This window comes from Dendropsophus ebraccatus, chromosome 9, assembly GCF_027789765.1.
Source record: "Dendropsophus ebraccatus isolate aDenEbr1 chromosome 9, aDenEbr1.pat, whole genome shotgun sequence".
NCBI classification, from domain to species: domain Eukaryota; kingdom Metazoa; phylum Chordata; class Amphibia; order Anura; family Hylidae; genus Dendropsophus; species Dendropsophus ebraccatus.
In genome coordinates, this window is record NC_091462.1 from 97339534 (window position 1) to 97362236 (window position 22703).

Genomic DNA, 22703 nt, shown 5'->3' on the forward strand with positions numbered 1-22703 from the left:
TGGACTTTGCCAGTTGGCATGGTTCAGTAGGATTAATCAGAGTTCTAATGTCACAGTTTTTTTTGCTCAGATTTTTTTAAATTCTCAAAAAAAAAAAAAATCTGCATCAAATAGACTACACCTTGGATTTTCATCAATGACTTCTTCTTTGTTTGAGTGATCATGACCTTACAATGTAAAGGACCCATCCGAGTAAGCTCTGTGCATAGTTTTTGTCGGCAAGGAATACTGGTAGATTCCAGCTCTGAAGCATTCAGATCTGTGAATCTAGCTCTGGACTATATGTTTGAACACTAGAGATGAGCAAATTTACAGTATGAGGCTGGGTTCACACTACGTATATTTCAGTCAGTATTGTGGTCCTCATATTGTAACCAAAACCAGGAGTGGATTAAAAACACAGAAAGGCTCTGTTCACACAATGGTGAAATTGAGTGGATGGCCGCCATTTAATGGCAAATATTTGCTGTTATTTTAGAACAACGGCTGTTATATTGAAATAATGGCAGTTATTTACAGTTATATGGCGGCCATCCACTCAATTTCACCATTGTGTGAACAGAGCCTTTCTGTGTTTTTAATCCACTCCTGGTTTTGGTTGCAATATGAGGACCACAATACTGACTGAAATATACGTAGTGTGAACCGAGCCTTAAGTAGCAAAGCAAATCACTTTGTTAGCTCGGCCATCGGCCTGCTGCCTTTGAACTCCATGCCGCTCCTCCCTGGGTGCCTGGAAAAGCTGGATCTAATTGAGACTGCCCCAATAACTTACTGTTTTGTGTCCACCTCTTCTATGCAGACCTCCAGAATTACACACTACAAGCAATCCCCAGAGTGATCGTATCTATACATACTCTGTTTCCTCTAGAACAGGGGTGTCAAACTCAAATACACAGTGGGCCAAAATTAAAAAATTGGACAAAGTCACGGGCTAACCTTAATATTTAATGGAAAATGCATGTCGCATTTCTGGCACTGCCTATCCTAAAGTAATTGTCCCCACATGGTAGTTACCCATTATATCCAATTATAGCCCTCCCATAGTGGCCCACATACTAGCCAGGCCTACTATTAGAGCCCCACATAGTAGCCATCTCTCCCAATAGTGCCCCATATAGTAGCCAGCCCCCTGATAGAGTCCTATATAGTAGCCAGCCACCAATAGTGTCTTATATAGTAGCCAGCCCTCCGAATAGTCTCTTATGTAGAAGCTAGTCCCTAAAATAGTCTCTTATATAGTAGCCAGCCCTCCCCAAGTGTCTTATATAGAAGCCAGTCCCTAAAATAGTCTCTTATATAGTAGTATGAGATTATTAAATAGGTGGTCTGAGCGGCCATCCGGACCACCCATATTATAATCTGCTGCGACGTCAGGAGGGCCAGATTTAACACATCAATGGAAAAGTGTGGCGGGCCAAAAATAATGGCACCATGGGCCAGTGTTTGACATGATTGCTCTAGAAGGCAAACTACAGTTTGTAGTCTCTCTATTAGGGATGGTCCGAACCTGCCGAGGTTCGGGTTCGTATGAACCCCAACGCTCGGCAGCAGATTCCCGCTGTCTGCCTGCTCCGTGGAGCGGGCGGATACAGCGGGAGTAACGCCTGGAAAACTGGGATACAGCCTAGCTGTACCGAGGGTTCGGGTTCGTACGAAACTGAACCGAACTCGGTTCGGACCATCCCTACTCTCTATCCATAGGAGCTGTATACGCAAAACAATATATCTTTAATTAGTACTCCTAATTGTTTTATTACAATTAAAGTTTAAAAAAAATGTATACAGAATCATAGCACTTTTTTTTTATCCCAGTGCAAGTGTGACCAATTTATCTTATTAGAGATAGGCAACACATGAATCTCCTGCTCCTTGGTATCATGGCCATTGGGAATCTTGTGTTTTCCCATAGAATAAACAATACAAAGTCGGTGTCTTTCAAAAGAGCAGCATAAATAAGATTTATTGAGTTTTTACAATCAAACGTCTGCTTGGAGCCATCAAAATGCTCCAAGGACTTCGGGACCTGACAGAGCATCACACACATTGTTCCCTGGCTGTTTGCACAAGAACACAAGCTTTGGGGTTAGTTTTGCAACGAGGGTCATATCGGTGCCGACCATGCACAGCTGTCCATACAGAGCACATACATTCACTTCAGCCTTGTGTAAGGCTAAAGGATAATATGTTATGTGGCACTCCCTAGATTAGCACTGCCCAAGCTGTGGCTCTCCAGCAATTGCATAACTACAACTTCCATCATGCCCTGACAGCCTGTTATTAAGCCCCTGAGAGTCCCTTATTTTTCCTTTTCTTTATTTAAGGGGAGAAACGAGAGCTGGGCTGTTCACCAGTAGTACCCAGACAAGGCTTCCTTTCCCTTACTTGTCTGGTTAATCACAGCACAGCAGCTAGTCTTTACTGTTATGCCATGACATAGTGCTGGTGAAACTGCACTGGGCTGAACGAGCTGATACTGTGCTTGTGGGTGATTTATAGTAAAATACCATAGAAGGATGTGACTGTCAGTACATAATGGGAGTTATAGGTTTACAATTGTTGAAGAGCCGCAGGATGGAGAATACTACAGTACCCTAAATTGAAGCTGACATTCCTTAAAGCTCCTGGCACCTCTGTCCAGGTACTCAGTGGAGCTAGAAGGCACTGCGGGAGTAGAGTTAGCAGTCCATGTAATGGTATGATGGCAGTTGCATTGATAAGTCCATTGTTTAGTGCTCAGAATTCCCTTCTCTATCGAACTCCCTTTAAGTGTCCCATTATTTAAAAACAAAAGAAAAAAAATAGCATTTTTTCAAATCAACGTAGTGATCGCCATAATTTCCATTCCAGCGATAAAACAATCGGGGGCAATATTACAATCATCATTTAGTAGATCCATCAGTGCCTCATATGTCTAGTGTGAAGTAGTCGGTGGTAGATGTAGATTTCAGTGCAGTCACTCCCAGCTTAGAATGACGGAAGTAATACTAGAGGCTGGGGCGGCGGGTGTTTGATGACAGGAGGAGGCACTGAAGGAGATTGGTCATCAGCATAGGAAAAGCTGGTTGCAAAGTCCAGCGGTAAGTAGGATCAGGATCATCGTGGACGGATAATTCTCACAATGAAATGGTTAGACAGACACGGAAATCTTGGTTCTTCTACTATGGAAGGTGCAAGTCTTGGCTAGACAACAAAAGTAGAAGCCGTGGACGGAGAAAGTGGTACGGAAGGTAAACCGTGGATGGACGAACAGAGGAAGAGGGCGCTGTCACTTATGAGACAGTCCATCTGCATCAAAGGCAGCGTCTGCAGTCCGTGGAGATAGTTCACAGCAAACTGTGGTTCTTCTGCTGTCTTTTATACTACGACCACCTCGGGTGGCTGCTGGAAATGACTGAAGCTCAGGAAGACTTGCTCTAGCGAGATCTGACTCACACAGTAATCCTCAAGATCAAATTTCTCTTTGGCTTTTTCTAAAGTTCCAAACACCTGAGAGAGGAGGAAAAGCACAAAAACAAACACTTTAACAATCCGGAAACCGACTGGTTAGAAATCTTGGTAAACCCCAACATAGTCAGTCCCAGGCTAATAAATGTTCTATAGGAGTGTGGCCAAAATGGCAGCATGTTGTGGTTACTTTGGCTTCACATGGGCGTCATGTTACTACAAGGTAACACTGCACTAGAAGTCACCCTAGGAGCTTCATGGGGATTATGCTATTGTAGATGGAACACTGGAACTGTTTTCTGTTCTATCTCAAATCTAAAAAAAAACTGTTTAGGTTGGAATGACATGAGCAGATTTTTGTCAAAGTGGATGCAACTAAAAAGGGGAATATACTGAAAGGACTTTTCCTCTTCCTGCCAGATCCACTTTTTGACTGTGGCTCAAAAAGCAAACAAAAAAAAAACCTGCATCAAAACCTGCACAGTTGATTCTAGTCCTAATACGTTTTTCGGAATAAATAAACACCATGGGTGTCAATAATGTAGGAGGCCGCAGTGCTCAGCTCCGTAGGAGGCCGCAGTGCTCAGCTCCGTAGGAGGCCGCAGTGCTCAGCTCCGTAGGAGGCCGCAGTGCTCAGCTCCGTAGGAGGCCGCAGTGCTCAGCTCCGTAGGAGGCCGCAGTGCTCAGCTCCGTAGGAGGCCGCAGTGCTCAGCTCCGTAGGAGGCCGCAGTGCTCAGCTCCGTAGGAGGCCGCAGTGCTCAGCTCCGTAGGAGGCCGCAGTGCTCAGCTCCGTAGGAGGCCGCAGTGCTCAGCTCCGTAGGAGGCCGCAGTGCTCAGCTCCGTAGGAGGCCGCAGTGCTCAGCTCCGTAGGAGGCCGCAGTGCTCAGCTCCGTAGGAGGCCGCAGTGCTCAGCTCCGTAGGAGGCCGCAGTGCTCAGCTCCGTAGGAGGCCGCAGTGCTCAGCTCCGTAGGAGGCCGCAGTGCTCAGCTCCGTAGGAGGCCGCAGTGCTCAGCTCCGTAGGAGGCCGCAGTGCTCAGCTCCGTAGGAGGCCGCAGTGCTCAGCTCCGTAGGAGGCCGCAGTGCTCAGCTCCGTAGGAGGCCGCAGTGCTCAGCTCCGTAGGAGGCCGCAGTGCTCAGCTCCGTAGGAGGCCGCAGTGCTCAGCTCCGTAGGAGGCCGCAGTGCTCAGCTCCGTAGGAGGCCGCAGTGCTCAGCTCCGTAGGAGGCCGCAGTGCTCAGCTCCGTAGGAGGCCGCAGTGCTCAGCTCCGTAGGAGGCCGCAGTGCTCAGCTCCGTAGGAGGCCGCAGTGCTCAGCTCCGTAGGAGGCCGCAGTGCTCAGCTCCGTAGGAGGCCGCAGTGCTCAGCTCCGTAGGAGGCCGCAGTGCTCAGCTCCGTAGGAGGCCGCAGTGCTCAGCTCCGTAGGAGGCCGCAGTGCTCAGCTCCGTAGGAGGCCGCAGTGCTCAGCTCCGTAGGAGGCCGCAGTGCTCAGCTCCGTAGGAGGCCGCAGTGCTCAGCTCCGTAGGAGGCCGCAGTGCTCAGCTCCGTAGGAGGCCGCAGTGCTCAGCTCCGTAGGAGGCCGCAGTGCTCAGCTCCGTAGGAGGCCGCAGTGGTCAGCTCCGTAGGAGGCCGCAGTGCTCAGCTCCGTAGGAGGCCGCAGGGGTCAGCATATTCCTGTTGTCTGTCATCTTGACTTCTTTCCCTCAGTTATGGCTTCCTAATGCAACTTATATTTCCCATGATGTTGGAGTCCCAACACTGAACTTCCTATATAAATGCAGCAAGTAATTCCTATGAGATGCAGCTTCATCCTATGCACTTGTTATAGGTTATTCCTGTCGGCTCTTACAAGTAGGAGGCAGGAAAGAGCGAAATGGGGTCTGTAACTAGTATATAAGAAGAATCTCCTCACAAATGTAATGTGCATATGGGAACACGATGACGCTCTTACCTGTGCCCAACTCATATCCTGGTTTGTTATATGGTAATGGACCATACCCTGGTGCTCGTGCTTCAGCTGGCTACCTGCATGAGATAACAAAACATACACCATGGGTTACAAAGTTATCTGTCATAGGAAGCCCCCCATCAGGGCAGTACAGAAGGTTCTCTAGGTGGGATCTCACTAGGTTCTGACCTAATACTTTCCCATAGTGTTACCATGATGTTACTGTTCTAACATACCCACCTGGGAAAACGGTCTCCACAAAATCTTTAAAGGCAACCAGATCATCTCCGCCTCTAGAAGTCTTGGCTAGTAGCGTGTATCCACTACCAAATTTGCATTTGAGGTGCTGAGGACTGCCGAGGCACTTAAGCTGACCGTTCACCATGATGGCCAGCCGCGTGCATAGAGCTTCACACTCCTCCATGCTGAAAGACAATAGGTGGTTATGAAAGAACCCTTCTTATGAAGAATAGAGAATGTACTCAATAGTTTACAATAGTGTCTCACCTATGTGACGTGATGATTACAGCCTTGCCGCTCTCTCGTGTTCTGGTCACTGCGTCCCACAGTAATCTCCGAGCCACGGGGTCCATTCCAGTAGATGGTTCGTCCATGAAGATGACAGGTGGCCCACCGATCAGAGCAATGCCAGCACTGAGCTTCCTCTTGTTTCCACCACTGAGAAATATTGGACAGAATAAATCACATTCCATCAAATTAAGACCCCAAATGTGAGGCGTCCCAGTGGTCACATCTACTTACCTGTAGGCCCTCACTAGTTTATTGGCATGAGCTTCCAGTAGAAGCCCCCGCAGCATGTTCTCCACACAGCTATTGATGTACAGCTCAGGGACCCCCCGTAGACGGGCATACATGCACAGGGTCTCTCGGCCAGTCATGTGTTCCAGTAAAGGGTCAAACTGTGGACAATAGCCAATCCGCTGCTGGGCCTTAAAAATACAAGGACATTTTGATAAGATAAGGATACGAGAAACGACCCATGGAAATGTTTGGTCTACTCGTCTCCCCACTACCTTCTTTGTGTTGTGCAGGATGCTGTGCCCATCGATGTAGGCGTCCCCAGAGCTGACGCTTTCATCTCCAGTCAGCATTCGGAATGTGGTCGTCTTACCGGCTCCATTGAAACCAAGCAGCCCAAAGCATTCTCCACGAGCCACAGCCAAAGATATGCGGTCAACAGCGAGTAGTAGAGCGCGGCGGCCATAAACCTTCAGAATAAAAGACATACAATTAAAGGGATTCCAGCCACCAACACATGTCATCTAAACTACAGTGTAAGCATGCTCTACCACCACTGAACATGGCTCCCCATTGGTTGTCCCAATGTTGGTAAGGCCCGCCAACATACTTTTATAACCAGTCACATCCCCTATAACAGACCTTGCTGAGTTCCCGGATAACCAATGGGCTACTAAGTGCCGAGAGCTGCTCCACTGGAGACTCCAACACCTTCTTTCTCTCATCGGCCACATCCCGATCCTCCGAAGGAGTCACTGGAGACTCAGGGGGTGAAGACTGCTAAGATGAAGACAGCACAGGTTATAGGTATATACATATACTAAGAGAGTCTATACAACATGGAATCAGAAACTCAACAATAACTCAAGTTATCATATATTACAGATCACTACTCTCTGGAGGACCTCCACCCTCCCCAGATTTCATACCCAGCGATGGCGTCTGAACCGGCAGAGCTGGCAGATGACTTGGCTCTCGATAATGAAGAGAAGGCAAAGGAAGACCAGGCCCTGAACAGCCATGGACGTCAGGTAGCGCCCCACACCTGGCGCGGAGAAAGAGTAATAGTTGGTCTGATAGGTGATATCTGGAAAGAACAAAACAGAGAACATCACAGCTTAACCCTCTGAACATGTAATGTGTATGGAGTATTCCTGACTATCCACTGAAGGCAGATGTCAGGGGAGAGAAGGCTGCGGCACTTAGCGGCTTTCAACATGCCTGAGAATGCCACCACTATAAGTGTCAATGGGTGTTATTGCTGCCCTATTATATACAACATAAAAACAGCCTATTCTGACCACAAAATGCTCCCTGGGGTCCTCCTGCGGTGTCTCCAGGTCCCCTACTGAATACTCCCGCCGCCACTTTTCAGAAGAACTGGTCTCGCCAGTAACAGCCTGCTCAGCCAATCACTGACAGACACAGGACAGCGCAGCGGCCAGTGATTGGCTGAGCAGGCTGTCACTGCAAAGACCAAGTCATTTTGGAAGTGGCGGTGGGAGCATTCAGTAGGGGACCTGGAGACCTCAGGGGAGCATGGTAAGGTCAGAACAGACTGCTTATTATGTTGTATATAAGGGCAGCAATATATAAAACACAATTTGGTTCAGATCCTATGAAAGATTTTTAGTGCAGGCATTTTTGTCTCCCCGGTTAACTTGAATGGGAGCTGTAAAAACTAGAGACTGTTCCTGTAACTTGTGCACAGCAACTCTACCCAACAATCAAAGGAGTCTGAACACCCAGACCCTGGCTGATCAAAACTTTAGACATGTCTATGTAACGTGTCAAAAGTTTTTAAAGTGACAAAAAAAAAGGCCAATTAAAATAAAACCGTAAGATTATAAACAGCCCCTCCACAGACACCAGCTGTAGGTGGCAGCACATTGACATCACTCCTACCTGACTCTGACAATGATTAGTCTTGACGACAGACAGCTGCAAGTTACTTACTCAGTTTCTGGCAGACAATATCAGAGAGCGGTAAAAATGATGTGCAGAATTCCAGGAAGTGGTAGTTTTGGTAGAAGTCGCTGAATGATCGTCCCATGCAATAATTGGGGAGCACCAAAAAAACAAGGTCCAGGGTGCGAGAGAGGTCCACCAAGCCCAGGGCTGGCGAAAAACAGAAAGTCAGGTAAAAGGGGGGAAAGCAAAAACATTCAAAAACCTCCTCAAAAGGTAAGTCACTCTGGTGAGCAGCCGATCAGTATATGAGCAGCCGATCAGTATAACTCTTAGTGAACTCAATGGCCAACCATAAATTATATTGTCACCTTGGGCCTGCCATAGATTCTCTGCTCAGCCTAAGAAAGAGGACACCAAGCAACGGACCCTCTCTATAACATCACATGGGGCCTATGGGCAGAGGTTGTGCTTTTGGGGAAACTCAGTCACAGTGCAGTTTAAACTTCTCCAAAAAATACTCCAACCAATATGCAAGACTGTGATTGGCTGCAAATAAATACTGTCCTATTATATCAGAATGTTCTGCATTGTCTACAACATAGGTGTCAAACTCAGGCCATAGCTTTGGCTGTCCAGGCATGATGGGAATTGTAGTTTTACAACAGCTGGAGAGCCTGAGATGAATGGCTGGAAATAATGTTATCTACCAAGAACATGATGAGAAAGTCTCTGCTCTTACCTGGAATGCTCATGATAGTGACCGATAAGAAGCTGGCAGTGCCTGACAGAATATTGAAGATAGTGAGCCGGGTGTATGCAGTGGCAGTGGAGGTGAAGAGAAAGCTGAATAGGTACATAAGAGGAATAACGGCCCAGCCGTACAGGAGTAACATCAGCATCACGTCCACCAGGTGGTGATCATCCGTATACGCACGCACTCCAAAGGCCTGGAACACCACCTGTAGGTATAAGGAAAAACATAGAGGTAAGAAGTCTATATGAGGAGGACAGGGCGGGGGCAGATTCTATAGGAGGTCTATGGAGCTCGTATCCTGCAGCGAGGAGAGAGACAGGGAAGCACTTCTATTGATCAGTGGGGGTTAAAGCATCCAGACCCTTACCAATCAAAAAGGATTTTTTAAATGACTGACCTCCAAACCTCCTGCCAATCTCCAGATTTGCCCCCAGCTCCCTTGTTTTGACTCCATGCCGAGCCCACAGCTCTATCAATTCTCTTTGGAGCTGCTGGAAAGAACCAAGTACTGTACTCAGCTCTCTCTAGCGGCTCCATAGAGAATGAATAGAGCCGCAGGTCACGTACCAACCCGCAGCTGTATTCAAAACAAAGGAGCCGAGGGCCAATCTGGAGATCGCCAAGGGGTACAGAGGTCAGACCACCACAATCTCTCACTTGATAGGGAAAAAGTTAGTTTTCAGTGGGAAACCTTGACATGTCAATTTGTTCAGCAGAGAGCCGCAGAGAGTAGAGGCGCCCTATATTTAACATTGAGGCAGGCGGAATTCCAAGCGGAGTCCGAGGTGGGGATTCCGCTCGGATTTACACCTGTTTTCTGCAGTGTAAACGGGCCCTAACTTGTTAACATGGAAGATTGAAGGAAATCTATGAAGGTCTGAAGCTCTGCATTAGGTAATTGATGACTTTGTACATATTATGCAGAATATAATTTTGGCCCTTAAAATGCCAGATGATAAATGGCGCACAATCACTTTTAAGTTTTCAGTGAAAACGACTAAAGAAATCTGTAAGATTGAAGAGGAAATGAAGACAATAGGTCAGTCACTTACCAGCATGAGCGCACACGGTATTAGGAAGTTTAGCAGATCCCAGGTGAGTGCTGACAGCCAGTAACTAAAGGACGACGCTCCGCTCACAAACTGCACGTGCTTCGACTTCACTGCCCTCTCCCCGACTAGCAACAGGGAGAATGTGCTGGCCAGAGAGGCCATACCATACAGAAGATTAATGGCGATGGCAAATCCTGTCTGACCTCTGTAGAAGAAAACAAAAGAATTTATTATGTATATCTTAAAAGAAAGCTTTTCTATATGACTCATTATACATCTCACAGTGTAACAGTAGATACCTGCAGCCGCCACTAGGGGACGTTCACAACATGCAGCTCTACACAGCTAGCTGTAAATGTCCATAATGCAGTTAGCTCCCCCTAGTGGTCCGTTACCACATAGCGCATGTTATATTTTATATTTGCAGTGTTGATAAAAAGCAGCACCGCACTTGCCTACAGGTTAGGAGCTATATTGCAGCTCAGCATTAAGTCAGGGGTAGAGAACCTTGGCTCTCCAGCTGTTGCAAAACTACAACTCCCATCATGCATGGACAGCCAAAGCTAAAGCTTTGGCTGTCCAGGCATGATGGGAGTTGTAGTTTTGCAACAGCTGGAGGGCAGAGGTTCCCTACCCCTGATTTAAGTGACTAGGACTGGGCTGCAATACCGCTTACAACCTGTAGAAAGGTGAAGTGCTGTGGATTTAGGTCTAAGGTAAGGGAAGGAGGGGGATCACCTGTGTAAAGTGTTAGACTGAGGGCAATCTATAATTTTTTGAAAAGTAAATGAAATAAAAGACATCTTACTCCAGAAGCTGATCCCTAGCGGTCTCGGTGGTGTTTCGTGGTTGCGGGTAGTTTGTCACTGAAATAGAAGCATTGGCGCCAGCCACCAGTCTGAACAGAGTGTTATCAGCCAGTGACAGGGCAACAGCTACGGTGTGATAGGGCTGGTTATTGAAGCGAGCGGTGATGTTGTAACGTGTGCCAACGCTTAGGATCTCTGCGGCACACAAGCAGTGTTCAGCAAACAGGGCACCCTCCACGGTGGCCTTAGCCAGAAGGTAGTCATCGAGGTCACCTGGGGCCAAACAGAGAGATATGGCAGTGGTCTGCGGACTGACTATGTAGTATCCATCACAGAGATATAAGAGAGTCAAATAATGAGTTATCCTGGAGTTATCCTATACTACAGCTTCCTTAAGTAACAATTATTACTTAAAATGTCACTGTTACATGTCACAAAGTCAGGGTATTTAGGCCCCCGCTGGTTGGTAGATAGAGCTAGGAGAAGCACTAAGCTCTGCACTTCTCTCCTCAGCTTTCTGTTCTATTTATCTTGAGGCAGGGTCCATAGAAATACTATTGACCTCATTTCCTGTATGGAGGGAAGACTGGAGGCTGGGGAGATCTAGTGATTGGCAGAGATCTGAACATCCCAGCCCCGACTTGATAAAAAGAACTTTTCATATCATGTAATTCTTTCAAGGGACTGATCACCCAAGACAACCCGCTTTCATAAAGCATCAGTGAACTGATCTACAAGGATCCAGCATCTAAACCAAGGATGGGGAACCTTCGGCACTCCAGCTGTTGCAAAACTACAAGTCCCATCATGCCTGGACAGCCAAGGCGAAGCTTTGGCTGTCCAGGCATCATAGGAATTGTAGTTTTGCAACAGCTGGAGGGCCACAGGTTCCCCATGCCTGATCTAAACCCTCATGATCAACATATGTTATTACACCAACATATTAAGTGTTCAACCTAACCCAGTAGTGAAAAGTGGTACTGCAGGTAGTACAATAAAACAGAATTAAGGCCCTATTCCACGGAACGATAATTGGCCGTATTTGGACGATATCGGACGTTACAAACGATAATAGTCCCGTGGAATTGACAGCAACGATCAGCCGACATCGTTCATATTGGCTGATTGTTGCAGTTGAACAGTTGCTTTGCGGAATAGGAGCGGCGGCAGCAGACGCTGCTGTATCCTATGGGCTGCCCGGACAATCAGCGATCCCTCGGGCAGCCCCCACCAGACTCATGCGCTCGCTGCTCCAGCGTGGAATAGTGGCAGCAGTGAGCGGGGAACGAGGAGCAAACAGCCACTAATAGCGCTCGTTTGCTCCCGTCAGTCGGCCTGTGGAATAGGGCCTTTAGGCATACCTTAGAACAGGGTACAACTTCCTATCATGCCTGGTATAGAGCTTTAGCTTTGCCTGTCCAGGCATAATGGAAGTTGTACTTTTTCAACAGCTGGAGAGCCAAGGTACTCTACCCCTGCCCTAGAATTATAGTAGTCTATCACATTGGGAAGAACAGGTCCAAAATAAAAATAAAAATACAGATAACAGTGTACGTTATAGTGCCAAAAGCTGCCAATTCTAACCCCTGTCATTCCACAACATACCTATCACTTCCTGGGGCTCAGCGTGCTTCTCATCCAGCTGGTCTCTGAAGTTCTCTGCCAGGGTCTGCAGTAGGAGAGAGGCATTAGGAGGCAGCGAGTAGGGCACTGCTGTATGTCCGTATGGTGACAGGCTCAGCTCCAGCGGTGGGGAGTCTTGAGGTCCAGGGAATGTTTTTCCTACAACCAGGGCCAATGTGGTGAACACCAAGGGAACTAAGAACTGCCCCACCACGATCTTCCAGTTCCTCCAGCTATAAGAGGCTCGCTTTACAAATAGGGCATAGAACTGCTGACACCACAGGGAACACTGGGAGGGAAAGGAGAATAAAAAGGTGTCATTTACATGATGATTTCAAGTGTGCAACATCTTATATACACAGCTCAGTACATAAAGACATTAATATAAATGTAGTTAAAGGAGAACTTCGGGTAAAATAGAAAATCCTGTGACAGCAGCAGGGTGGGGGAACATAAAAAAAAAAAAAGCATCTATACGGATAACCCGTCACGCCACCAGGCTCCAGCTTCTTCCGAGTTCCGATGTCGTCATGACCCAGCAGGAAGGGCCCGCTTAGCCAGTCACTGATTGGCTGAGCGGGCATTCCAGAGCCGGACGTTGTAAGCGATGATGCAGTACTGCTGCGGCACAGGGACAGGTAAGTGTAGATTCATTATTATATTCCCGCAACTCCCATCTAGCCATGGTTTTTTTTTTTTATTTTGGCCAGACTTCTCCTTTAAAATTTGGAAGCAAAATTGTCTCCATATGAGCAGTGTGTCTCCATGGTGACAGACTACAAACAAACCCTGTGTAGTCTGGTCCTGCGGCCATACTCCCTTTTATCTTTCCCCTGCATCTTACGAACATGAATTTTTTAGGATAGCAAGGAGAAGTAACATCATATGTACTTTATACTTTGCTTTCTCACATATAAGAGAACTTTGGCCTCTTTTTAAAGGGGTTGTCCAGCAAAAATCTTTTTTTTTTTTCAAATCAAATGGTTTTAGAAAGTTATATAGATTTGTAATTTACTTCTATTTAAAGTACTTATCAGCTTCTGTATGTTCTGCAGGAAATGCTGTTTTCTTTTCAGTCTGACACAGTGATCTCTGCTGCCACCTCTGTCCATGTCAGGAACTGTCCAGAGCAGGAAAGTTTTCTATAGGGATTTGCTACTGCTCTGGACAGTTCCTGACATGGACAAGATTTTCGCAGGATAACCCCTTTAAGCACCCTAGTAAGTAATGCGTTGTACGAATGCTTCTGTTTGCTTACCCCTCCATTAAGCTTGACGTTGGAGCAGTCCTCAGTGATCAGGACCCCGCTGTCTTCGGTGCAGTCACTCATAGAACAGGACTCCTCTGCAGACCAGTCATTTGCCCGTCGCTCATGCTGATACTGGAGAGCAGGTAGCTGTATTGCTTGTATATCCAAACTGCTGTCTACCAATTTCCCAACCCTACGATGTAGAACAAGTCGAATCAGATCTATTACAGGACAGGACAGGAACCACTGTACGAGGAGACATTAGTGTTCTCCAACCTGTGCAAAACTACGACTTTCCATAATACTAATGGAGTGTTCCCCAATCTGCTGCTCTAATGTCGCTGGGGAACACTGCATTACTATTAGGAAAAAGTATCCCTCACCTTAGGAAGACTTCCTCCATAGTGGTGACCGACGCTCCATAACTGGCGATACCCAACTCATCCCGACGAAGCTCCAGCTCAGAGAACAGTGGCTCAAACCTAAGGAAGATGGGCGAGAAGAGGAGAAAGGGGTTGAGAACTCATCCAATCGCTAAAGCAAGAACAAGAGGTCAGGGTATTTGGTACTATGCTGCCCCTCACATTTATTAGATGTCATATGCACAGAAATGATGGGTGCTTAGTGTCATTTATATTAATCTTACCTGTGGGTACTTTCTTTGGGCAAGATGTAGGATAGTTCTGCCCCGGCATTACTCTCCATAGTGGCATGGGGGACATAGCTGGTAATGAGGTCTGTGATTTCTTCCACTTGGCAGTGCGGCTGCTTCACCATCACCATATGGTACCCAGCACCTGCAGAAAGCCAGGACAGGAAAGTAGGATGTGCGACTAGTTAGTGACCCGGCATAGATCAGGCGTTACTAATACACGTACAGACAGGATTATATACTAGACCTAGGGTGTATTGGTGAGGGAGAGGCTTGTAGTCCATAGATTCTGACAATAACCAGGTATCTATAAAGAGGTTTTTGGTAAGATGGCAGAGGATCTAACAGCTGGGATCCCCAGGCGATCTACATAATAGGGCCATTAGTCTTTCTTATGAATGGACTCGCATATACATGCTGCTCCTGTCTTGATTCTTTATGAAACTGCTTAAGATTTACAAGGACAGAGCCTTGCTACCTTCAGCAGCACTTATTTTAACACAGAATATCCCCTTAAAGGGTTATTCCTGTCCTTAGGATTAGGATGTCATAACATTCAATCTGGAGAATAAAGTGGAGAACTGGAGAATAAAGTCCCTATGGAAGTCTCCTGCACAGAACTAATAGGAAATTCAACCCAGTCCCACCCAAGTGAATGGGGCTATACAGAGTTGCAAAACTTAAAGTGACACTGTCACCCCCTTTTTGCATTCTGACTTCTCTACACAGGTGTAATGGGTAAATTTTGCAGTTTTCATACCATATTTTATATCATACGTCATGGTGCTTGTTCAAGTAAAAAGTGATCTTTTATCAACTGCAGATTGTGCTACGTGGGCAGGGCTTCATGGCAACATCGCCACTTAGCCCTGCCCACAGCGCCACCGTTGGCTCCCACCCCTCCAGGACGGCATCGGAACATAGGCCGCCTCGACGCCCATTGGTATGGGCCGACCTAGAGGGGGTGGGGCCTAGACCTTTAGGCCAGCCTGATGTAAAATAAGGTATGAAAACTGCTAAATTTACCCTTTACAGCTGTGTAGAGAAGTCGGAATGCAAAAAGGGGGTGACAGTGTCACTTAAAAGGGGTTATCCAATGTTACAAAAACATGGCCACTTTCTACCAGAGACAGCACCACTCTTGTCTCCAGTTCAGGTGCGGTTTGCAATTAAGCCCTATTCACTTCAAAGGAACAAAGCAACCCCCCCCCCCCCCCCCCCCGCGCCAAAAAAAAAAAAAAACTAAAGACAAGAGCGGTGCTGTCTCTGGAAGAAAGGCTGTGTTTTTGTAGCGCTGGATACCTTCTTTAAATTAAACACAGATTATCTGACAGATTTTTGAGACCAAGGCCAGGAATGGATTTGACGAGAGATGAAATCTCAGTCTTTCCTAAATGAGCTGTTCTCTGTTTATAGTCTGTTCCTGGCTTTGGCTTCAATGATCTGTCAGAGAACTTTGTGTTAAAGCACTGTAGCTACAGAATGTGTGAACGGGGCCATAATATACATACAGGATTTAACAAAGCATATGTAGAAAGACTGTTCATATATGTGGCTTATTTATCCATGGATATACTATAAAAGAATAAGTTCACTGAACTATGGCCATTGACAGACTTATCCTATTCACAGAATTCTCCCTCACCATATTTGCATTTGAGGAAGAGCGGTGACCCACAACACTGCAGCTGTCCCTGGGCAAGGATGGCCACTCTATCTCCAAGAATATCGGCCTCGTCCATGAAGTGCGTGGTGAGAAGGAGAGTGCGGTCATGTTTGTGCTGCCGTAAAAGCTCCCATGTGTCCCTGCGAGAGGCCGGGTCCATTCCAGAGGTAGGTTCATCCAACATAACAACCTGAAATGTATAGCATTGTAGTCAGATCAGGTACCTATACAATATGGCTTATGGACCGCAGCTACATTGCATACAGTTATTACCTTGGACCCTCCTATTAAGGCAATCCCAATGGAGAGCTTCCGGCAGGTTCCTCCTGACAACTGAGTGCTCAAAGCGTTACGTTTCTCCTCAATTCTTAGGATTTCCAGAATCTTTTCCACCTCCTCCGGGCAGCGCCAACGGGGACAACCTTTCAGCTGGACACAGACATAAGGGTCAGCCCATGTTAGACACAAAAACTATCGTCAAAACGCTCATTGGTTTATATGACCCTTACAGCTGCATAGAAATATAAGTGCTCCTCCACGGTAAGACCCTGGAATAAGACATCGTGTTGGGGACAAAGTCCCAGATTGCGTCTGATAAGAGCGGTGTCCCGAGAGATCTCATACCCCCCGATGTAGCATTCACCAGAAGATGGAGGGAAAAGGCCTGAAAAACAACAAGACAACAACTTCATCTGATGAAAAGCAAATAGCTTGTTGGGGATTAAGAAAGTCATGATTTTTTTTTTTCTTCAGAAACATGGCCACTGTCTGGTATTCCAAGTCATTCAGTGAGATATCCCTAATGTCTTCAAAACTTGACAGATATTATATTTAGAAGGTCTGGGAAAGCTGGATGTATAGCGAAAAAAATTATGCAACTTATTGGAACTCTATGGATAGATCTCATCGGCTTCATATAAGTGCAAGGTTCCTAACAAAGTCATCTCTGATAACTGCACTATAACAACCTTGCGGCTGTGACATCACATGATCAGGACAAAGGAAATCAGAATATTGTTTATAGGGAACCGATCATCACCTTTATACTGCCTGACCCACAAGTCACCCATATCCAGTGACGTCTTCCTGCCCATCGGCCTTAAAGGAGAAGTCCGGAGAAAATTTTTATTAAAGTATTGTATTGTCCCCGAAAAGTTAAAAGAATTACCAATATACACTTATTACGGGAAATGCACATAAAGTGCTTTTTTTCCTGCACTTACTACTGCATCAAGGCTTCACTTCCTGGATAACATGGCGATGTCACTTCCTGGATAACATGGTGATGTCACTTCCTGGATAACATGGTGATGTCATGCCCCGACTCCCAGAGCTGTGAGGGCTCAGTGTCCCCCTGCCATCATCCTCTCCAGCAGCCCCCCCCCCGCACAGCTCTGGGAGTTGGGTCTTGACTAGAGATGAGCGAACCGGGTTCAGCTTTGGGTCCATCCGAACCTGAACGTTCGGCATTTGATTAGCTGGGGCTGCTGAAGTTGGATAAAGCTCTAAGGTTGTCTGGAAAACATGGATACAGCCAATGACTATATCCATGTTTTCCACATAGCCTTAGGGCTTTATCCAACTTCAGCAGCCACCGCTAATCAAATACCGAAAGTTCGGGTTCGGATTGACTCGAGCATGCTCCAGGTTCGCTCATCTCTAGTCGTGACATCACCATGTTATCCAGGAAGTGACATCACCATGTTATCCAGGAAGAGACATCACCATGTTATCCAGGAAGAGACATCACCATGTTATCCAGGAAGAGATATCACCATGTTATCCAGTAAGTGAAGCCTTGATGCAGTAGTAAGTGCAGGGAAAAAAAAGCACTTTATAAGCATTTCCTGTAATAAGTCTATATTGGTGATTTGTATAACTTTTGGGGGGCAATACAATACTTTAATAAAAATTTTCGCTGGACTTCTCCTTTAATAGATCTCTCCCTATACCCAAACAGGGAGAGATATATCAATCATGTCTTGTGGAATGGGAAGAAGCTGCCGCTGGGAGATGATGCATGGTTCAGGCAGCATGAATGTGAGGATGGGTTTCCTTTATATAATGAATATTATCAGATTGCCTTTCATTGGTTTTAAAGAAAATGAAGACTTGAAAAAGAATATATATAATAATAAAAATAAAAAAACAACAATAGATCTATCTATCTATCCCCTGCAGTGTATCACATCACATACCTGTCAGCATAGATAAGGTGGTACTCTTGCCAGCTCCATTGTGCCCCAGTAGTACAGTAATCTGTCCTTCATACATGTTAAGTGTGAGATCCCGTACAGCAACGCGTCTCTTACCGTTCACACGGAATGCCTGAGGAGCGAAGAACAAAGTGATAGGGCCGCTATATCATAGTCAGGCTATTACGGTTGATTGTATTAGGAATTAAGCACAAATAGTTTTATTAGAAATGCAGTAGAACAGTGTCTACATTAATACTTTGCCAAGAGAAGCCCATAGTAATGAATGTCACTCTGTCTCACAGGAGGCTCCATTATAAGTCTATGGGGTTGCTGGACAGAGATGACTGACACTGGGGACGTGAAGCTCACTGCCGCACACTGCTCGTTGCTCATTCTCCATGTCGGTAGGGGGTCTCAGCTTTGTGTTTTATAGACTTATGATGTGTCATAGTGCCATGTCAGAGGTTTTCATGGTAGTATCAGAGCTACAATAAAGGGTAACACAGTGACATCTAGTGGACATTTGCTAGAGCTTCACCTTTGTTAAGTGTTTAATACGGATGCCTGGGACAAGGTCTGCGGGTTCTTCTTCCAAATACTCCCCCCTTAAAGCTTTTTCAGGATCTTCATCATCTTCCTTCTCCACAAATTCTGCATCTCTAGGAGTTCCGCACCAATACGAAGGCTGCAAAGAGACCCATAAAAAAAATCATGTCTAAGCAATGCGGACACACTGGATCAATGCTCACAATAGATTTTCTTCATCACTTTAATGCTCCAATGTTAGGGGTAAAGAACTGATGGCTTAGCTGAAAGTGGTTAAGCTGTAAAAATGGTTCTTACCAGAAAGCAGAAGTACCAGGGCTGGGGAACTCCATAGTCTCCTGGCATGATAGACTCCACATACCACCCAATGACGGAGTACAGCACAGAATCCAGCAGCAGCATTCCCATCACCTGACCCAGAGTGAAGTTGTCATCCACGCTGACTGGGGTTAGCAAATTTGACCACTGAGCTCCCGTACCTAAAGAGGAACAAATAACATAAGACTTCTCTAAACTGGCTGCTTCATCGAGAGACAAGTAACAGAGAATAAGGATACATTGGTTCACACTCACCTTTCCCCTCAAACATTCCGATCAGTTGTGCACCCATGGCCATGCCCACATTGGAAATGAGACAAGATGTCAGCTTCTCGCTATGAGTTATCCTGTCGTATCGGGGGGAGATGAAAAAGTAGGGGATGTAGGAGAAGAAATACAGGAACCCACCGGCGGCCGCTGCCACATTTGCTGTAGGGAATAAAAAGATCATGTATTTTCACCTTACAGGCCCTCCTGCTGTTGCAAAACTACAACTCCCAGCATGCCTGGTTATAGTTATAGGGACGCACTATGACTGCATTCCTACCTCGTGAGAAAAAGCTGCTGATCATAAAACTGAAGGAGATGGTGGAAATGGCAAAAATCAGAAGATAGACAAAGACCACAGTGGGGTCACTTCGAGTGAGTACTGCTCCCTGCTCACTGGCCTGAAAGGAAATGGAAAGTCATTCATTAGCCACCCAGCAATGAAAGACAATGGGCAGCCGCTCGAGGTCCCCATACACTTTATACTTCTGTTGACCATACCTGACGACATATAATGTTAGTGGAGACGGGTTGGGTGTGATGAAGATTCAGTGCCTGACCCCTTTGTTCTGGGAGAGATAAGCTGCAGCCAGAGCACTTCTGGCTGTGGCTTACTGTTCCCCATACAGACACAGCAATGTTCAGCTGTGCCAAAGGTTCCTGTGTATGGTGAGGACGGGAGAGATAACTGTTGGCTGAATGATCATCAGGGTGTAAGGATGTCCAGGATTAATTCTAATCAAAGTATAGACAATGTGCACAATGCATCACAATGTTTCTATCTTTAACGAGTCAATGTCGTTTAAATCTTTTTTGCAGAAATCAATAGTACAGGCGATTTTAAGAAACTTTGTAATTGGGTTTATTAGCCGAAAAATGAATTTTTATCATGAAAAAGCAGTTTGAAGCTCTCCCCCCTGTCCCATGGAGGGAGATGAGGCACCTCACTGGGCTATCTACTCTGGGGTCAGCACTGACCTCTATGAATACTGGCTTTCACACAGTTCCTGCTGTGTAATCCTTTGTTCTCTGCTGCCGACTAATCTCCTTCCTCCCCCTCCCCTCTCCATAGGTTACACAGGGCAAAACTGTGTAAAAAAGTCAAGATTTCCTAGTAATGAGCAGTAAATGAGAGAGGAGGGGAAGGGACCTGGGGAAAGGCTTTTTGAATGCAGATAATAACATATTTGCCTAATAAACCCAATTACAAAGTTTCTTAAAATCGCCTGTACTATTGATTTCTGCAACAGAAATGAAATGACAGTGACACTTTAAGGCGGAATTAAAGGGGCAGGTTCATCATATGATTCCAGTAATTTGCTATCACCTAAAGATCGCAGAGATCAAACTTATCACCTACATTAAAGTGTACATGTCACTTAAAAAAAAAAAAAAAAGTTTTGAAATATTATAAACTCATGTCAAAAGTTTAAATCTGTTGGGGTCTGATGGCCCCACAAATTTACACTGAGCAGATATACATTGCTCTGAACTAAACTTAAGTTTTACTGACCTGAATACACAGAAGTAAAGTGACGAAAAAGATGGACACAAAAAGTAATAGGAAAAAATGGATGAACCAGGCAGTAGAGTGAAGCCAGGACTTCAGTCCCATCACACGCATGTATTCCTGTAACATAAGTCATGTATATGTCAGTCAATGAGCTATGATAAATAATCCTCATCATATTCCAAAATAATCCACCGCCATGTGACCGCTGTCCTCACCTTCAGCTTCCGCTCTTTCTCCAGGACCAGGGCTCGCACGATGCTCAGGGAGGTGTAGGTGAAGCTGAGCATAAGCAGCAGAGGAAGCTGGTTCTGGATAGCCAGGATGAAGAGGTCATTGACGTAGGACGGGAAGGGAAACCGTCGGATGGAGACATCAATGTTTTCCAGAAGGGCCCGTCCTGTTTCGTTGGCATGGTAGTGAATGATGGCCCGGTCCACATGGTGCTGCACTGCCAGAAAGCACTCTCTGTAGTATCCTGGGTGGATAAAATAACATTAAGGCTAAGTACAAAGCAGTCAAGTGACCAGAGCTCAATTTCTGTGCATTTCCTACCTCAGGCAGAGCTTAGACACCATGGGGGAGATTTATCAAACATGCTGTAAAGTGAAACTGGCTCAGTCGCCCCTAGCAACCAATCAGATTCCACTTTTCATTTCCCAAAGAGTCTGTGAGGAATGAAAGGTGGAATCTGATTGGTTGCTAGAGGCAACTGAGCCAGTTTTACTTTACACCATGTTTGATAAATCTCTCCCCATATAACTAACAAGTATGTCCTGAATGGCTAGTACAGGCTGAGGGCAGATGCATAGAACTGGCTGCTACAATGACACAAGCTTATCTTTTATTACTAGTAATCTTGTTGGAGAAGCTTCCGGCTTTGGCAACCATACAGCTGGCTGCGCCTCCCTCCCATCGTTACTTAAAACCTATATATATATATTAATTAAGGGTACAAACACACACACCGTATACGCAGCAGATCTGCAGCAGATTTGATGGTGCAGATTTGATGCTGTGTTCAGTTGTTTAGATCTAATCTGCTGCGTATTTGCTGCGTATCGCAACAGTAAATACGCTGCGTATACGGTGTGTGGGTTTATACCCTAAAGATGTTAGGCTAACGTCTGAGTTAGAGGCTACTATTCAAGGTCTCCTCAACCATTCAAGTAATTCTGTGCACACAGCTAGTACGATCTATGCTACGTATGATCCTGTTCCTGATCCCAGCAGTCAGGCCCCCAACAATCACTTTGTTCTTCCCTTTTCTGTGCATAAGAGATAAATGAATGAGATGAGAATACCCCTTTAACCCCAGCCCTAAGTACCTAAGTAGTTGGTGGTAGAAGGCTCCATCAGTGACCCTATGATGTGGTCCTTAAAAGGGGTTGTCCAGTTGTAGGTTCCCACTGTCTCAAGAGTGCCAGGAAAACATATCCATGTTTTCCAGGACTCCCTAGGGCCGCAACCAACTTCTCAAGCCACTGGGAGTCAAATGCAGAGCGTTCTGGTTCAGAGGTTGTTGATGATCCCGAACAGTTTGGCAAGTAGGCCCAATGCTAGTACCTTTCACCTTCCCACCCCAAGAAGAATTCCATCTCTGGCACGCCTGAACCTACAGCACACTGGCAGGGTTGTCACAGTGCATCCTGCCGCCAGCATGAAATAATAGGTACGCTTTAAACCTGTGGAAATACGGCCACACAGAGTCCTGAGCCCCAAGCTTACCTGGTGTGCCTCCAGTTATATCAGTCCGCTCACGAGGCCCCGGGAGCTGGAAGAGTGGATATAAGTATCTTGTGTGCCAGTTGCGGTCCACATTTGGGTTCAGTGCAGACTGCTCACTGATCGGAACGTTGCGAGGACTGTACTTAAACCGCAGCTTGTAGCGGACCTGTGCCAAGCCACATAGAAAAGGAAGACTTAGTTGATTCTGTGTATTAGATTCCATTAGAATTTTTTTTATTTTTTGAGATTACATTTTGGCCACCACACAATT

The 22703-nt window shown here is 46.1% G+C and overlaps 1 protein-coding gene across 3 annotated transcripts in view; it reads right to left on the reverse strand.

Moving 5' to 3' along the window:
* Nucleotides 1-1934: 1934 nt before the first annotated feature.
* ABCA3 (ATP binding cassette subfamily A member 3) overlaps nucleotides 1935-22703 on the reverse strand; it is a 33537-nt gene continuing 12768 nt past the window's right edge. For 2 of the 3 annotated variants that reach the window (XM_069983942.1, XM_069983943.1), the window contains exons 5-31: nucleotides 22433-22598; nucleotides 20923-21182; nucleotides 20708-20824; nucleotides 19475-19595; nucleotides 19183-19356; nucleotides 18907-19088; nucleotides 18602-18748; nucleotides 18064-18193; nucleotides 16375-16529; nucleotides 16139-16294; nucleotides 15845-16055; nucleotides 14194-14344; nucleotides 13931-14029; nucleotides 13557-13740; nucleotides 12281-12587; nucleotides 10675-10948; nucleotides 9867-10071; nucleotides 8800-9019; nucleotides 8106-8267; nucleotides 7079-7236; nucleotides 6792-6929; nucleotides 6425-6619; nucleotides 6153-6340; nucleotides 5898-6068; nucleotides 5631-5815; nucleotides 5394-5467; nucleotides 1935-3489 (exon numbers count right to left, since the gene is read on the reverse strand). In XM_069983942.1, coding sequence (XP_069840043.1) covers nucleotides 3358-3489; nucleotides 5394-5467; nucleotides 5631-5815; nucleotides 5898-6068; nucleotides 6153-6340; nucleotides 6425-6619; nucleotides 6792-6929; nucleotides 7079-7236; nucleotides 8106-8267; nucleotides 8800-9019; nucleotides 9867-10071; nucleotides 10675-10948; nucleotides 12281-12587; nucleotides 13557-13740; nucleotides 13931-14029; nucleotides 14194-14344; nucleotides 15845-16055; nucleotides 16139-16294; nucleotides 16375-16529; nucleotides 18064-18193; nucleotides 18602-18748; nucleotides 18907-19088; nucleotides 19183-19356; nucleotides 19475-19595; nucleotides 20708-20824; nucleotides 20923-21182; nucleotides 22433-22598 — 4662 coding nt within the window. In that variant the 3' untranslated portion in view covers nucleotides 1935-3357. The remainder of the gene's footprint in view (nucleotides 3490-5393; nucleotides 5468-5630; nucleotides 5816-5897; nucleotides 6069-6152; nucleotides 6341-6424; nucleotides 6620-6791; nucleotides 6930-7078; nucleotides 7237-8105; nucleotides 8268-8799; nucleotides 9020-9866; nucleotides 10072-10674; nucleotides 10949-12280; nucleotides 12588-13556; nucleotides 13741-13930; nucleotides 14030-14193; nucleotides 14345-15844; nucleotides 16056-16138; nucleotides 16295-16374; nucleotides 16530-18063; nucleotides 18194-18601; nucleotides 18749-18906; nucleotides 19089-19182; nucleotides 19357-19474; nucleotides 19596-20707; nucleotides 20825-20922; nucleotides 21183-22432; nucleotides 22599-22703) is intronic. The other variant, XM_069983945.1, reaches the window with a different exon arrangement.